This window comes from Arvicanthis niloticus, chromosome 29 (assembly GCF_011762505.2).
Source record: "Arvicanthis niloticus isolate mArvNil1 chromosome 29, mArvNil1.pat.X, whole genome shotgun sequence".
Taxonomy (NCBI): Eukaryota; Metazoa; Chordata; class Mammalia; order Rodentia; family Muridae; genus Arvicanthis; species Arvicanthis niloticus.
In genome coordinates, this window is record NC_133437.1 from 3,026,615 (window position 1) to 3,040,899 (window position 14,285).

Below are 14,285 nucleotides of genomic sequence, written 5' to 3' on the forward strand. Positions count from 1 at the left end.
GTACATACTATTTCTTAGTATGCAGTACTACTCAGATTAACCCCTTATTAATTTAACTATTTCACTGTTCATGACCCATGGCAAAGCCTTTCGTATTATAGACAATTCCACTCTGAATAGTCTACTATGTCCATCTTTGCTGCAGAGAGAGAACATGACTTAATGCAGGGCAAGATATGGGAAATGTGGCAGTGGTGGCTGTGGTGGCGTCTATGGTAGCTGTGGTGGCGTCTATGGTAGCTGTGGTGGCGTCTATGTTAGCTGTGGTGGCGGCTGAGGTAGCTGTGGTGGCTGTGGTGGCTGCGGTGGTGGCTATGGTGGTTGTGGCTGTGGTGGCTATGATGGCTGCGGTGACTGTGGTGATGGCTGTGATGGCTATTGTGACTGTGGTGGAGGCAACTGTGATGGTGGCTATGGTGGTGGTTGTGATGGTGGCTGTCGTGGTGCTGTGGTGGTGGCTGTGGTGGCAGCTGTGGTGGTGGCTGTGGTGATGATGTGGTGGTGGTTGTGATGGCGGCTGTGGTGGTGACTGTGGTGGCACCGTGGTGGCGCTGTGATGGTGGCTGTGGTGGTGGCTGTGGTGGCAGCTGTGGTGGTGGTGGTTGTGGTGGTGCTATGGTGGCTGCTGTGGTGATGGCTGTGGTGGTGGCTTTGGTGGCAGCTGTGTTGTGCCTGTGGTGGTGGCTGTGGTGGTGGCATCAGAGATCTGTCCTTTATGTTTTTACCTTTGGTTTTTCTTTTGCTTGGCTTACTTTAGACAGCATCATATCTTTCACCAAATATGACAACCAGCAGGTCTAGGCTTAGATTCTATAAAAATCATCGTCTTTCTTTGTATCAGTGAAAGGGAAGAGGCTGGTTTTCATTGATAGATCATATACTCACCCTTGAGTCTAGTGCTATAGCTGTGTACATAGAACATGCTGATTTTATGCTTTTGCAGACAGGATAAATGGAAATCCTAAGATTCAGATTAATGCCACAGTGCCTAGCTATGCTTAGTATCAATCTTTGGCAGAGTACTAGAAACTATGGCAATGCATTCCCATTCAGATGTCTCTTACATTCAGGGCAGCTAGTACTTTCTCTGGACCTTATAGACAATTAATTATACGCCTTGAGGTCACCTGAGACTTAGGACTGCTGTCCTACTGTGCACTCAGCCCATCTGTTTAACCTGCCTTTAAGTGAACAATGTAACAAACAACTTTACTTGCCTTAGATTTCCCATGTAAGCAATTTAAGCTAATGTACAGCTACCACCTTAAACTATACACTCTTCTATTCCCTTGACCCAAGAGTAACACATGTATAATTTGTACATGTGTGATGATACTCATTTGCTGAAAACAGAAAATATTAGGTTGAAAGCTGTCTTACTAAATAAATATCCATTATAAATGTTGAAGGCAGCATATAGATATTGCTTGGTAATAAATTATGTTTGTAGTATTGTTTTTTTTTTTTAATTTAGGTCAGTTGGAATCAGTGACTTAATACCTTATAAACCTCTGCTAAAGATTTTTGCAAAGTGTATCCTTTTCAGCACTTTCTGTGCTGTTCAGTAAAAGAGGAAGCAAAACTCTTTGTTAGGGACTCAGACATGGACAGAGAGAGCCTTAGGCAAGCACAAATCCATACCCAACAAACAGACAGGGATGATAGAAGAAACGGGGAGAACAAAGTAGTGAATTCAAATCTGGGCTCATTCTTGGTCAAGTGACACCAAGAAGTATTAATGCATTCAGGCTGTCTACACTGTGCTGCCTCATGTGAAGAATCTTGAATACATTACATTTATGCATCTTGGAGTCTTGTGTGAGAAACAAGTGAGGCTGTGTGAGGAACATTAATGCATCAGTGAAGCATTTTGGAGCACCAAGGATGAGAAGAGGATAGCTTGAACTCTTATGAGCATATTGGGAAGATCCCAGAAACACAGACAGGCACTCACCCAAGACAGACACAGGGACAGATTCACAACACAGCATTTATGCAGGCACGGATCCAGACTCATATAGCAGACAGACAGAAGACAGTGAAAGACGTGGAGGAATAAGGTAGAGGGATCAAATGATACCATGAGAAGTACTTTATTGGTTTCTGTCCTTAATGCAAAACTGACACATTATTGGCTACTTAGAATTTATTACTAATGCAGACAAACTGATCACAACAAACAACTGTACTGTGTGAGAATATGCATTATGTGAGAATGATCCTTGTTATACATTATATGTATAAATATATATGTATATATTTGTATATTTATGTATAAGTATATATACATACATATTTAAGATTATTAAGAATACACACACACACACACACACACACACACACACAAAACCTCTTTGGTAAATGTCAAGTTCACACATCTTTAATAATATTAAATCAGTTTACTGCAAAGAGCCAGCAAATATTTTCTTTGTACCATGTGTGATATGATTCTCATTTTTTACTGTGGCTTTTTTCATGGATGAGGTTGATTACAAAAAAGGTAAATAAAGATATATGTAGTTTGTAAAAATTGTAGGTTTCCAGAAATGATGTTATTTATGTAATTTGCACTAACAGTTTGCAAAGGGAAATTCTCCTCTTACTGATTTGGGCATTGAGTCATATCCTGTGAATCTGAAGCAATGGGTGGTATTTAAACCTCACTGGTCCCTCCTACTTTCACTCTAAGTCTCTGCAGTTCAGAGCAGCAAGTGCTCAGTGCTGAGAGGCTGTTGCTCTCCCCTGGAGGTGAACAGACACTCGCGGCGGCTGTGTTCTGTGAAGAAAGCCAAGTCTGGAAATGCAACTCTGCACAGGGTGAAAGATGATTTGTTCATTTCTCAAGCATTATGCTAGATAGCTACAGGCTGAAAAGTTTCTGCAATTTACCACTCGTTTGTCATAAGGTAAGTGCAAGATTTGGATTTACTCTTTGGGTTGTGGCAGCTTGAAATGCGTGTGGCAGTTTTAGGATTGTGCCTCAGAAAATGTCCTCTCCCTGAATACTGGGCATGGTATCTATGTGTCTGATGTTTGTATTTTGGGCTTAGAATGTATCTCACTTATGGGAGACCCAATTTAAAAGATCAGTGTTCTCTTGGAATTTGTTTATGAAAAAGGCAGAACCTTGGAAATGTTGAGACTCTGTTAGCCTTACATCGCTTTAGGCTGTTTTTAAGAATTAGTTATTTCAGGATATCAGTTTGGGAGTCTTTTTCCATTTTGTTATCATGTGGTTTCTATTAAAGGTTATATCAAATTAATATTCAAATAAATAAAGCTTTGCATTTTTTTTCCCTAAATGATTATTGTTCAGCTTGGGGGGGGGTCTTTTTTCATTTTGTTATCTTGTTTCTATTAAAGGTTATATCAAATTAATATTCAAATAAATACAACTTTGCATTTTTTTCCCTAAATGATTATCGTTCTCTACTGGCATAAAAAGAAGGTCTCAGTAACTGAAAAATTAAATGTAAAGGTAGCAATAGCCTCTTGTCCTGCCATGTGTGGACTTGAACCTAAGTGAGAGGCTGTGGGCTTAGGAACTTCAGGTTGGACTGTTTGTTTTAAAACATATGTGAGCTTGTTTCCCACAGCATCCATGTTGTGAGACAATCATGGTACAGGTTGGTGCGTAGAGAAATGTGTGTAGAAAATGACTGATAGCTTTGTTTAAGCTAAGAGGTTGGGATTAAAGATAACAATTCTTTTGAATCAGATAACTGACTGATTCAAGAAAATGACATCAAATGTAGAATTTAGGACAGGCATTTTTGTGTCGTTTAACTTTAGATGCTTATATTTAAAGCCATTAACTTCATTTGACATGGAAGAAGCAGCTAATTTGATTTTGAGAGCTCTAGCTATAAATTTGTAGGATAGTAATGAGTTGAGTTCTTAATGTACTAATGACAGTTGGTATTATAAATACTTTCTTCCTAATTGACTCACTGTCATGCTTAGGAATTCTTCATTTCTGTTCAAATTTAAATACACTAAAAAACTGCTAGATTCTATCTAAAACATAGAGGTTACTTTTCACTAGAAATATAGTCAATAATTAATAGTTTTGCAAAGGTCAAAGGGTTAATGAGTTTATGGAAGGAAAATGGGCTTTCCTCTTTTTTAGAGGATGAACTAAATTTATTTTAACTTTCAAGCATATTCAAAGGAGCACTTGAGAACAAAAGCTCTATTAGAAAATGGTTCCACTATGAGAACATTCGGGACCTTAAATATTGAAGAAAAAAAAAAAGCAAAAACCATATATTCCCAAATCATGATACATGTGATAAATAGAATATTTTGGTGCTAGAATATATATTATACTCTATTTTTTTTAACTTGGACAAGGGGGGAGATATTCTAGTTTATCAAACAGTATACTGGAAGCAATTCAATTAAAGGAGTGTAACAAAATACACGGAATTAAAGCAAAAGAATATCTAATTAATTGTGCTTTGCCTTGCTTCTGAGTTCTCAGTGTGGATTACAGTGGCCAGACCCTTGGTGTGAATGGGAACTCAGGCTGATGTGATGTTATCAGAGCCACAGTTTATAATATGCCCTTTCCCAGCAGTGTTTTACAGCTTGTGCCTGAGGTGGCCGACCACAGGAGGCATGGTGGTTCCCCTCATCCTTTCTCGTGCCTGTTCTTTCGCTGTTTTCCTGGCTCCCTTCCTCTGCCGAGGAGTGTGTCAGTGGTACAAACATCACACACAAACAAGATAATATTTCATTTCTCAACCCACATGCTGATTTAGTTGAAGAAATGGGTGAAAAAGACATGGGCAAAACCAGCCTGAACGATTGTGCAGGGTTCCGGCATGAGGAAGCCCCTAGATCTCTGAAATAAACAATCCATGCATTTCTAAGGGGTTGTTTCTGTGTTTTATTAAAGTAGAGGAGTTTGAGATGCCAAAGATAATCAGCACTTTACTTAAAAACGAAGGTCTCGTTTCTTTCCAATTTGTAAATTAATTTTTCTTGTTAATATCCAAATTATGTAAAATATATTGCAAAGTTAAGCTCTAGGGAAAGAAGATCCCCCAATTTTAAGTCCCAGTGGCTTTTCAAATTTCAAATAACACTAGGAAAGTCACTCTCAAAATAATGTTTATTGAGTGGCAATTAAGTGTTTTCAACTAAAATCAATATATGCTTTGTCTGTACTGGAAACTAAGTCATGAGATACCAAGTGTGTTTTCCCTCTTATTTTTTTCTTTTAATAAGACCTTGAGATGTTCTTAATAAAGAACCAAAGCATAGGAAACAATATACAGCATGATCCTTCTGATTCCTGACGATTTTATCCTTACAGATGACACATTAGATTCTATTATCTCTACTGAATCCTGTGGAAGGACAAAGGCAGCATATGTGGTGTAAAACATGAGTAATAATCTCCTCCATTTTACCCTGAAAATTACAGTCGTGATCACACGGAGCTGCTTAAGTACACTCACATACCATCGCCAGAGGGATATGCAGTCATAGCATAGGAGCTTTGACATCTCAAATTTCACTTCAGAAAGTCGGGGTTACTGTTAGTGAGCGTGAAGAAGGCACCTACTTTCATCCAGTAAGGATCTGAGCAAAGGTGTAAATCTGGGTCTTTCTGTGTGCCTGATAGCCAAGAAACAAAGGGAGTTACCAGTTGTTTCCCCTACACACTGTTGTGCTGGACTGCCATGCTTGTCGTGTTTAGTTGTAGTTGAGCTAATGTCTCACTATGGAGTCCAGGCTGGTCTTGAACTTGCAAAGGGCTATTCAGCTCAGCCCTTTAAAGTAAAAATAACATCATCATCATCATCATCATCATCATCATCATCATCATCATAATCTTGAAACCCTGCTAATCATGCTTCTAAGAAGCTATTCTTCACAGGGTTTCAGAGAACTCAGTGCTCTCTCTACACTCAAGCTTTGTGTACTGAGGACTATTCTATCTGATCTTACAAGGCCTAGGTCTATAGGATGGTCATCAAAACTCAATATTTCTTAGTGATTTCTACAGTACAAGTATTCCAATATTTAGTCCATGAAAATAAAGATGCTTAACCAGTGTTACTGCATGTTTTAGCTTTTAAAGTTGTGAATGATGCAGTAAGCTGTTTGCTGCCTTCGTTGAAAAGGGCTACAAAATGATATTTTCTCCAAAGTCTTGCCTTTGAAAAAAGAGACAAAGAAAACTTCTATGAATGAATGAATGAATGAATGAATGAATATACTAATACACTTTCAACCATTTCTGTTAAAATAAGTGCAGGTAGTTTATATTTACGGATCTCTTATTAAGGTCAATGGCTAGAGGAAATTATGACTTTCATAATTATCGAAGTGTCATCACTGTACCAGTGAATACAAGAGATTTTTTAAAAAGAAATTTTAGCTCTAAAAGTCCATTCATAAGAGTAGAAAGCAGTTCCTTAAGAATTTCCTTTAAAGGTTATTTCATGTTTCTAAGAATTCAAAGCATAAAGACCATTTCTTTTCATAGAAAACGTGAGTGAAGAGTGTGAGTTACACTCCTGGACTGGCCAGCAATGTTGCAGCTTCAGCAGGTGGATGGAATTGATTGTGATGCTATTATGTGAATATGGCCAGGCAGTGCTTTACAACCAGGTTCATGTTTGCATTGATTTCAAAACCCGTGTGAAGGAGCAGCTATGTGGCTAGGAGACGAAGGGGGGAAAAAAAGGCACGAGGTCTTACCTTTGTTGTTTCCATGCACTGGAGGATATGGGGTCTAAGGAAGGAGACCTCGAATAGAAGAGACAGAAAGAAGTCAGTACTTGTTTGCAAGGCTGACACCCTCTTGTTTTGCAGGTGGCAATGAAGTCCATATACAGTGTGTGTGTGTGTGTGTGTGTGTGTGTGTGTGTGTGTGTGTGTGTAGTTTTACTTATTTACTTTACATCCTGCCCACTGTCCCCCTCCCGGTCACTCCCTCCCACAATCCTTCCCCCATCCCTCCTTTCCTTCATCTCTGAGCAGGTAGGGCCCACCAGGTATTCCCCCAGCCTGGCACATCAAGTCTCTGTAAGGCTAGGCACATCCTCTCCTACTACGACCAGACAAAGCATCCCAGCTAGAAGAACATATCCCATGTATAGGCAACAGCTTTTGGGAAAGCCCCAAGTTCTTATATTTTTAATTTTTGTTTTATCACACTTATCGACTGTAGGTGTTTACAAAATATTGATTAGTAATCCAGGGAATTTCAAGGTCAGTGCAGCAGTTTGATCCTAATGGAAGGGTTCATAGTCATCTTTGTTATAAGCACCAAGCATTGCATTGAATGTGCATTTGCTATAAGCACAAATAAACTCTGGAGATGCCCTGCTGAGTTTTAACCCCACCTTAATTTAGCAGAGACTCATGAATTAGGCATTGGTATCCCTTTGCTTGAGTCATTACAGTAGTGGGAAGGCTTTAGTAATATTTATCTATGACATTTTACAGGGCACTGAACACAGCCATGCAAGCTCTACAGCCTTTGATTTACAGGTGTTTCTTTTCAAGGTGATGATGATGAGGTAATGATAAAAGCCTTTTACTAGTTGTCCAGTTTATTCTTATAACCGCCTTATAGTCACGGGCACTATTATAATTTTACTCCCTTTTTACAGCCAGGAAAGGTGAAGCATATACAAATCGAGTCACTTGTCCCTAACATCATACAAAGGATGGCATTAAGTCTGGGTAGTCAGTATTCAGAGCAAGATACCAGCCCAACTGTCTTGATGTCAGGAATTTGGATTGAGTGGTAGAAAATGATACAGAGATGCAAAGAGAACAAATAATGTTAGTGCATCTAATCGTGTTTGTGATGTGTACACCTTTCTTCTAAGTGACAGGGCATCATAGGCGGGGATAAGTTGAAGTTGTTTGGTGAGTCAAGTAAGATGTGGTTAGCATTGGTGCAAATATGCTTGGAACTAGCAAAAGTCATCCATTCTTCTAAGTGATATGAAAATTGTGCTTTTAGATGGGGGATTGGCAGAAACTGTGGTATATTATTAAGTCACCTGAAAAGCTTGTTTTTGGCTCTTAGGGAAAAATCCCTGTTGTGTCTGTATGTGCACATACTCCTGATCCTTTCAGTGAATGCTAGAATGGCATTGTTCAGGGGTTCTTTTTCAGCTCTGTCTTTTTATCCATATGGCACAGAAAGTGCAAACCATGATTTAAAGTATTGGAAGGCCTTACAAATAAAAGCAGGCTGAGGAACAATATTAAAAATCATTTTCAGTGACTGGCAAAAACACATTTGTTTCAAAATCTGCGAGCAGAAACCTCCCTGCTCACAAACATCTCACTAGAGTGCTCAAAATAGGAGGCTTTACAATCAAATTCATTTGGCACAAAGAACACTCTCCCAATGATGATGGTGACTAGGGGCTTGAGCTAGGAAATCATGCAGAAATACATTTCAGAAAATGTATTAAGAGACTTATTGTTTCAAGTTTTCCAAGGGACAGGGGGAAACAATTTTTTTTTCCTGTAAAAATATTTGACCAAGCACAACTAAATAGATCCAAGTGTAGACAATGGAGATGACTCTATTGGGAAAATTGGATATTTGGCTTTCAACCAAGCAAGCATTATAAACAAAAAGAAAAAAAAAATCATCTCAATCAGCACGTAATCACCAGACGGGTTTTCTTTTCCTTGGTTATAAACAAAACGTCCCACAGTTACTTTGGGAAAACATTCCCTTCCTTGGTGTGTAAGTACTTTGTAATATGGAAGTGCATTTGCTTCCTGCAGCTTGTTTTTCTTTGGAAGTAATTTCTCTATCTTAGAAACAGTGTGTTCCTTTCAGTTGAATAAAATCCTATTGTGTCTATGCATCAAACTTTCATCATCTGTTTGTCTGCTGATGGAAGTCCATACTGCTTCTATTTCTTAGCCTTTATGACTGTTGTGACAGACAATGGAGATGTGCAGGGCTCTCTTTGGTGTAGGACACGGGTTTAGGGGCATGTGCCCTACCGTGCTATAGCTGAGTCATACAGTCATTTCTATCTTTAGATTCTTCAGACACCTTCATGATGGTTTCCATAGTGAATACATCAGTTTAGAACCCCAACAGCAGTGGATGAGTCTCCCTCTCTCTGGGAATTGAACTCAGGACCTTCGGAAGAGCAGTCAGTGCTCTTAACCGCGGAGCCATCTCTCCAGCCCCCAAGTATCAGTTTTATTTTAAGATAACGTATAAAAATGTGGTTCCACATATTAAGCCAGCCATAAAATTTCCATAATATTTTACTTGACCTGAATAGTGAGCAATTCATACTCACAAAATTTTGAACTAAAAAATTAAAAGTGCCTTGGAGAAAAGCTAGCCGTGTTTTCTCATTTTGCAAGTGAAGATAAGTTTGCTGTAGGCCAGTCAAATGAGTTTCTTAAGGCTGTGCATCCAGCTCCCCAGAGCACAGCAGAACACAGCCAGCTCCCCAACTGAACACAGGGTTCTCAGCTAACCTTGTGGTTATTTTGCTCTGTCAATCATCAAGACCAGCATCATCTAATTTAGCATTTAAATGGTGCTCCAAAGTTTCACTTTTTACTACAGTGTTAATTGTCCACACCTTGGAACAACTTACTTTTAACCAATAAATAATTATTTTGTGGGTTTTGGGAGGTGAAAACAATATGTAAATGTATGTGTATGTATATACACACACATATATGTATATATACTTATGTATACATGTGTATATATATTTAGAATATGAAGAATTGGAAGAGGTAAGAAAGTATAACAAGAAGAAATACAGTTTTAAAAGATTTACTTGCTTTATTTTTATGTGTATGGGTGTTTTATTTGCATCATTCTGCCTGGTACCTGCAAAAGCCAGAACAGGACATCAGATCCTCTGTAAGTGAGATTCAGAGGGTTGTACAGTACTGACACATGGGTGCTAGGAACAGAATCTTGGTTCTTTGCAAGAGCAACAAGTGAGGCATCTCTCTAGCCCTGGAAAAAATATATGTCAACTTCCACATAGAAATATTTTCTCATGCCTGAAGGTATGCCATTGGCTTATTTACTTAGTACTGTGAACACATTTTTTCATCAAAAAAGTTCATGTTTAACCAATCTCTTACATTAAAGACTTGTTATACTTTGTTACCTCTTCCAATTCTTCTTATCCTAAAAATCGATGTGCATTCAAACCAACAGAAAAGTTCATAAATGCTAAAGTTCTGTTAGTAAACAATACATACTCAGCCCTTCAAGTCACCTCAGCAAATGAGTGGCAGCCATGACTAAGCAATGCCCTGTAGTAACCAACCGCAGTTATTGAGAAAGTGGCAAAGCTTCATCAGCCACGGGCATTGCTGTGAGTCTGTCTTCAACAAACAAGTTCTCTATGGTTCTGGGTGGACCATGCTGAGACATTCCTTATAGGGCAAATCTTCAGCTTGTATCGCTGTACAAGTTACCCTCTGAGTCTGTTCAGCCTCCATATGCTCAGACCTGTGCCTCTGGGATTCGAATCCACTGGGATGGGAGTAGAGGTCAAGGATACACATTTTCAGGAAAGCACTCACGGCGTACACGTTGTTATCCTACGGCCCAGCACATAACACTGACGTCTTCTCATTAACTTGAGGAAACCATTGGAGTGTGAGCATAGCCATTTAGGAAGATACGGGTAGAGAAAGATTTCTGCAGGAGGCCTCACAAAGCACTGCCTGTGGGAGATGTGCTCAGCCAGGTTTCCCCTCAGCAACCAGGGTAAGAATTGTGTGTGGCTAGCAGAGGTGCCGGGGCGGGGAGCAGAGAAAGAGACACAATATGCAGTTTTCCCTCAATGTCCTGAGCCTCAAAGCATCAGCATCAAGTGGAACTTACGCCGTGAGTTGGGCTTAAATGCACGAGGAAACCAAGGTTGTACTGACAAGGCATAGCTTTGTCATGTTCCTAGGAGTGGGAGTGTTTCAGAGGGAATTAACATGGTCTCTCTGAAAATGAAGAGGATCAGCTGTAGAGAAAGGCTAGACTGGTGGGAAAAGGCTGTGTGTGGCCCCCATAGTGGAGTTAATAGGAAGAGAAATCCATGTGGCATGGGCATCAGTACAGTTCACATTCTCAACTAGAACTGGGCTTAAGCCCAGACATACTTGGGGATGTAAGCAAATGTTAGACACCCTGGGGTGGATCTCCAGTGCAACAGGGGGAAAAAAAGAGCACCTCCAATCTTCTAGTTCACACATGATATGTGACCTTGAGAAATGTTGTTTTGCCGTGTTGTTTTATTTGTTTGTTTTACATTAGCTTTCTCTACCCAAAGTGAGAACGCAAATCCTCTCGATGGAATAAACAGGAGGTGTCCTCAATATCTGTCCTCAACTCTTTGCCCATGATCATAATTCAAGCACATGCTAGTCTAGTAATCTGTGGTGCCATCAATTCATGTTAGACAGTCGAGAAAAAGAAGAGGAAAAGCTTGCAATGCGCAGGGAAAATCTGACAAGCAGAGTGATTTGCTGGAATCTTGCTACAAGATCCTGAGTGTTTACCAGCTAAGGTTAGTAGGGTAGGAAGTGGTGTCCTGCAGAATTGACAGGATGCTGCTTAGTCCTGCTTTTGCTGGGAAACAGGAACAGCTTGAATGGTTTACTCCTGGATGGCAAAGATGAGTCTAGAAGTAAAGCATCAATCTGCCAACTGATGTGTCAGTAAACACAGACACACAGACACACACACAAACAGACACACACACACACACACACGCACACACGCACACGTGCACACACGCAGACGTGCACACACACACAGACACACCCGTGCACGCACACACACTCACACGCCCTCACGCACACACACATAGACACACACACGCGCATGCACAGAGAGAGAGAAAGAAAGAGAGAGAGAGGAGAGAGAGGAGAAAGAGGGAGGAGAGGAGTATAATGAATAGCTGCATTAAAATCTCTTGGATTTATTGACATTTCTTTAGTTTTCTATCATGTGAATTATGGAAAAGAGTACAAATAGAATGACTTTTATATGTACATATTTCTACCTTATCAGTTTCTCAGACGCCAGCAGAGGAGTAAAATATATCATCTCACCTCTGTGATTGCCAGATTTTAATAAAACCCTAGTCAGTGTTATGGCTTAAGAAAAGCTCATTTGCATGGTCATGGTGACGTCATTCTGCCATCCCGACTTTTAGAAATTCTAGTCTGCATTGGCCACCTTTCCAGAGAGCAAAGCTTCCATCCACAGTGTCTGAGCCTCACACGCACCATCCGTTTACAGCCCTTCCCCTCCTGGTATTCAAGGGTGCAGAAATGCTTATTCAAGAGTTTATGTGCTGTCAGGAGCCCAGAATGGACATAGTTCATCCTCAAAAATAACGAATTGTAAGGTAGACTGAGTGACACTGTAATGGTCTGAAAATTGCTGAGGTAAGACCCCAGACTCGATAGTGTGCAAAGACAGAGAGGTTATTTGGCAAAAGCAACCAGCATGCAGGTGCAACCATTCTCTGAAATGGCCTTTGTACCAGGAACTCTTTAGAAGTAGGCAATCTGAAATGTCATTGGTGGGTGCTAGGGGGTCACAGGTGGTCAGTGGTTTGCATTTTTATGTCATAAATGTTTAACCATAGAATGAGATGTACCCAGCACAGATGGCCCGTTCTGTGAAAAGATATTTCCCCATTTTTGTGATTATCCCCAGGCTGTTCTTTGGGAGGGGGTTTTATGAACTTGTTCTGGATTTTTTGGTCTGTTCCTGGAGCTATGTCTTATGGCCTGGTCTCTGGGACCTATGGTCTGTTCTAGAACTCATGCTTTATGGTCTTTCCCACCCCCAAACAGGCCTGGTCCTTAAATGGAGACAAATGGGGTTTATGCTGTCCTTTCAACACATGGCAAAGTAGAAGACAATCCAGGGTATGACAGAGAAGCTGGTGGTCAGCTTCAGGGAAGTCTTCTATGAGAAAGCACCTTTAACCCGAGGCCAGAATTATGTAGAGTTAATTTTGGTTTACCAATTATTTGGGAACTAGTAAAAAAAAGTAGAGGAAATGAATGTGATATGTCTAGCACAGTGCCTAGCACAGAAGGTGCAGTACGGGGTTGTTAGCCTGTGAGACTGCAGCTCACAGGCTGCAGGTCCTGCCTCTGGCGCTGCCTTGGTGAGGTGTAGGTTCAGCTGAGGTTAGCTGAGGATCCCCGTGGCTCTCGGTCTTTCTGGTTGGCTCTGAGTGTTCTCTGTGCATGGATTTCTGCTTCATTCAGTATTTCTCTGCAGAGATGTGTACCTTGTCCCTCTCCTCTCTTGAGTTCTAGTCCCCCTTTGTTTGGCTCTAGTTCCCAGCTTCCACTGGGTGTGTATACATTCATCTGGAATTCCAAGCCAATAGGCTTTCTCTTGTACATGACATTCCTGTCTTCCCAGTGGTGGGCCATACTCTGGTTTGTTCCTTCCCTGGGCATCTTAACTATCCAGGCCTTGCCCACGCATCCCCAGCTAGGATCAAACTGAGTTTTATCTGCTTCAAAGGCTTTTCAGTTCCTACTTCTTTATTTTCTCCTTCCATCTCAAACTCTGGTTTTATTTGCTTGCTTGCTTGCTTGCTTGTTTTTTGTTTGCTTTTCTTTTGTTTTTTGTTGGGAGCCGACTCGTAGCAGAAAGTGGCTATCAGCTTTGCAGCCATCTCTAGCCATATACCCTGACAAGAGACTTGTTTTTCAACAGCCTACAACAGCTGAAGCACACTCTGATATCCCACATATCTTGTTTTGCTGTTTAGTGCCCCCAGCTGCAAGGCAAACATGGTATCCACGTGCTATCCACGCCATACACACCTATAAGGCACATGTGCTATCCACGCCTGCAAGGCGCACAGTGCACGTGCTAACCACGCTATACACGCCTGTAAGGCTTATGTCATATCCACACCTGCAAGGCACGTGGTATCCACGCGCCTACAAGGCACGTGGCAAAAGCCTATAAATACCCCAGACTTCCCTTCAATGAGAGAGACAATAAGAGGAGAGACAAGAGAGAAAAGGAGAGACAATGAGAGAGAGATATGAAGTGAGACAATAAGAGATAAGGAGGGAGACAATGAGAGAGACAATAAACGAGACTTGAGACTTTATCACACACCCTGTCTTGTCTCCATTCTTCGAATCTCTTGCTAGGCCCTGACGAGACTTGAGACTTTATCACACACCCTGTCTTGTCTCCATTCTTCGAATCTCTTGCTAGGCCCTGACCCTCGGACGGGAGCAACAGAGCAGGCTGGGACATT

The 14,285-nt window shown here is 40.8% G+C and overlaps 1 protein-coding gene across 6 annotated transcripts in view; it reads left to right on the plus strand.

Annotated features, from left to right (window-relative positions):
• Mctp1 (multiple C2 and transmembrane domain containing 1) overlaps positions 1 to 14,285 on the plus strand; it is a 550,355-nt gene that overhangs the window by 172,910 nt on the left and 363,160 nt on the right. For 4 of the 6 annotated variants that reach the window (XM_076927043.1, XM_076927046.1, XM_076927047.1 and 1 more), the window contains exon 1: positions 2,699 to 2,906. The exons of 1 other annotated variant lie outside the window; for it this stretch is intronic. In XM_076927043.1, coding sequence (XP_076783158.1) covers positions 2,850 to 2,906 — 57 coding nt within the window. In that variant the 5' untranslated portion in view covers positions 2,699 to 2,849. Of the gene's footprint in view, positions 1 to 2,681; positions 2,907 to 14,285 lie in introns of those variants that run through there. One more of the 6 variants, XM_076927044.1, reaches the window with a different exon arrangement.